The sequence below is a fragment of the Rissa tridactyla genome, chromosome 1 (genome assembly GCF_028500815.1).
Source record: "Rissa tridactyla isolate bRisTri1 chromosome 1, bRisTri1.patW.cur.20221130, whole genome shotgun sequence".
In the NCBI taxonomy this organism is placed as follows: Eukaryota; Metazoa; Chordata; class Aves; order Charadriiformes; family Laridae; genus Rissa; species Rissa tridactyla.
In genome coordinates, this window is record NC_071466.1 from 90,040,857 (window position 1) to 90,044,010 (window position 3,154).

At 46.9% G+C, this 3,154-nt stretch overlaps 1 protein-coding gene across 4 annotated transcripts in view; it reads right to left on the bottom strand.

Annotated features, from left to right (window-relative positions):
- PCYT1B (phosphate cytidylyltransferase 1B, choline) overlaps window positions 1-3,154 on the bottom strand; it is a 30,241-nt gene extending 27,087 nt beyond the window's left edge. For all 4 annotated transcript variants that reach the window (XM_054217848.1, XM_054217777.1, XM_054218027.1 and 1 more), the window contains exon 1: window positions 2,946-3,154. In XM_054217848.1, the coding sequence (XP_054073823.1) occupies window positions 2,946-3,062 (117 nt within the window). In that variant the 5' untranslated portion in view covers window positions 3,063-3,154. The remainder of the gene's footprint in view (window positions 1-2,945) is intronic.

The following is a 3,154-nucleotide window of genomic DNA, read 5'->3' on the forward strand; positions in this document are numbered from 1 at the left end:
ATTGGAGAAAGGTTATTTGTGGGTTTTTTCTTCACTACAAAACTGCTAAAATCACCAATATGGATAAAGCCTGTGACTCTAACTGGTTTGTTTCTCCACTGTGCATTGAGACTAAGGTACACATGTCACTCAGAGAGAGATTTTTCTGGCATTCAGATACGTGGAAGTTGAGAATGTAAAGAAGGCAAAGATTAAGTGAGAGATGGACCAGGGGAACTGACTGAAGCATGAATGCTCATTAATTCTCTAGTTGGTTAAGAAAACCCAAAGAGTGTCTTGGGAAAAAATTAATGGCAATTTATATCACAACAGTACTAGGCACTGGAAAACATCAGGTTTCAATACACACTGAAACTTACCTGAGAATTGCCTTCAATGTCCCCTGTTCTCCTGCTCTTTGAAGGATACAGGGGTTTTCTTTAGTCTTACTGTGACACTTCCTGCCAAGCTAGCAGACTCCATAGCCTAAAATCAGAGGACCTAGTGGCAGATATCCATTAAAAATATTCACAGTTTTAAGGCTTTAAATAAATGATTCCTTTTTTTTAATGAAAAGGATGACAACAACTGTTTCAGACAAGAACTACCCCCTTTTCTTCGTCTAAAATTTGGGCTGATTTTGAAGTTAATATTTATCTTCTTAACGAAAAAATGCTTCCTAAAAATGAGCCTTTCTTAAGAACTTGAAAGCCCAGATAATTAGAGACGTGTAATAACCAATGAACAGCATTAAAAAGTCATCTGTAAATATCACAGACTTTACTTGCCACCAGTTATATCATTCCAAGGTACCAAACCCATCCTGAGGTACCATCCTAAGATCCAAGATAATAAAATGATACTAAAATGATAACTGAGACATCCTCTTTAATTTATATTAATGAAGTAAGTGACTTGATTACTGGCCCACCACTGTACGTGCTGCCTTCAAAGGAGTGGGATCAGAAAAAACACTGATGATCTTAAAAAAGATCTGATAGGAACTTGATATCCATGTTATTAGATCATCTGTCAAGGGGTCATTCACTTTAACTCTTCAGGACACCAGCTCTGAATTCTTCTCACTTAAGACACAACTTGTCTATGCTTGCTTGTATCACTCCTTATGCCCTAACCAAGTATTGTGCTATATTTCAAGAGGCAATTTTATATTTTTTTTGCCTGAAGATAATGTAGATCTGCTGGCTGACAAAATATCACTTTATAAGGACACGTTTTCCATAAATCTTTATTCAAAACGTCACCATTGTCCATTATTAATTTACCGGTACTCAGGAAGATCTAAAACATCATAATGAATTCCTGTTTTATTCGTGTACTCTAGCTGTCACCTTAATTTCCACAGAAATTATGCTGGAATGCGTGATACTGTAAACACTGGCATCATATTGTCACTTCTTTCTTTAAAATCTTTTAAAATGTCAGACTACATGGAGTAATATATTCAAACGGGTTGTTATATCTGAGCTTTTGACAGAGAAATCTTAGACAGCCTGTACGAACACACTGCAGTAACAACACGTGAGCTAACTTTCCCTATTAAAAGAGCTCCAAAAGCCTTCCATGAACACATGGAAGTCTTCGTTAAAGTTGATTCTAATTATAACACTGGCAAGTAGAAAACATTAATTTAGGTCAGCTCCAATGACTGTTGCTATTTCTTGTCGTATCAGAACAATGTCTCAACTATGGCGTTGAATTTAATTACTGAAGTTTGATGTTTAAATATGTTTTAATTAAGACTGTGACTGAATTCTGGTGTTAAACGATCTAATTTCCAGTACTAAACTGTTGCATCAATCATGCACTTTCACACCTTGATACTCTCTCTGCATTTCTGTGTGCGCATATAGGTATTACTATTATTATTTTTCTGCCACTTTGCCAATGGCACATACCATGTCAAGAAAAGGAGTGACCATTCCTGACAGAAATAATAAAAGGTTTAAATAAAATAGCAAGGAAATATTCCAGCTATTTTAAGTTAGCTCATGAAAAAAAAGGCAGCTCTCAAGATTCTTAACTCCTGGGGTACAGCAGCCTTGTAAAGTTGCCTGCAGAGTCTGAAGGAGCCTTCCCTCCCCTTTAACCAAATGAAAGGAGTTTTTACCTATCACTCTCTTGGCTCTCTTTCATCCTCCTCCCCCCACATCCCCAAAACCCCGCAGCTCTCCAAGACTCTCTTCTTTACACATCCCGAATTGAACAGGCAACTCCTCAGTGGGCTGTGAAGTTGAGAAAAGCGGGGCTTCGCCGCTGCTGGGTGCAGTGGCCCGGGCCGAGGGGCCGTCCCGCAGCGCTCAGCGGGACCGGGAGGGGGGTGACAGCCGGGGAGGGTGACAGCAGCCGGGGCCGGGGGGAGGCCGGTATCGGCCATCGCGCCCCGCAGCCGCCTCCTCTGAGTCTACGCTGCTCCTCCGCATTCATCATTGCAGATATGCGGCTTTTTATATATATATCTCTATATATATCGTGATACGGCTCCTCCGAGTCACACGCTCCCCGTTACCTGAGCTGAGACCCTGGCCGTGTGCCCCGGCACCTCCACGCCCGCCTTTCGCCAAGGCGGCAGACCCTCGACACAGCATCTCTCAAACGCACCCTAATCCGGGGGGGGGTGGTGGGGGGGGATTATTATTAATTTTTTTTCCTTTTAAAGAAGGGACCAGAAGTGCTGCCCGGCTCCCCCTGTACTCCCCGAGGTCCCCACACTAGCCCGGACGGGACCCGCAGCCGGCGGCGGGGGACGGCCCACCCCCACGGCAGCCTCCGCTTTTCCCTCCCCCGCGGAGGCGCGGCGCTACACAAAGGGACGGGCCTCTCCCCCGCTTCGGTTCCCCCCGCCTCCCCGCCCCAGCTCCCCGCGCTCGCCCCCGGCCCCGCAGCGCCCGGGCGGGAAGGCCGAGGTGGGGCCGATCCCCCGCCCGGGGCCGGGCTCGACTCACCAAGCGAGGCTGGGGGCAGGTGTGCTCCAGCTCCTCCATGGCCTCCGCGGGCCGCGCCTCAGAGGGGGATTTCGGGATACCTGTTTCTGACTCAGCATCGGGCGCCAGTACTGGCATGGCCGGCGGCAGCCTCGCCCCCCTCCCGCCACCTCCGCCGCCGCCGCCCGGGCCCGCCCGGCGCGGGGCTCCGCCGTCACGCGCCTGCCCGC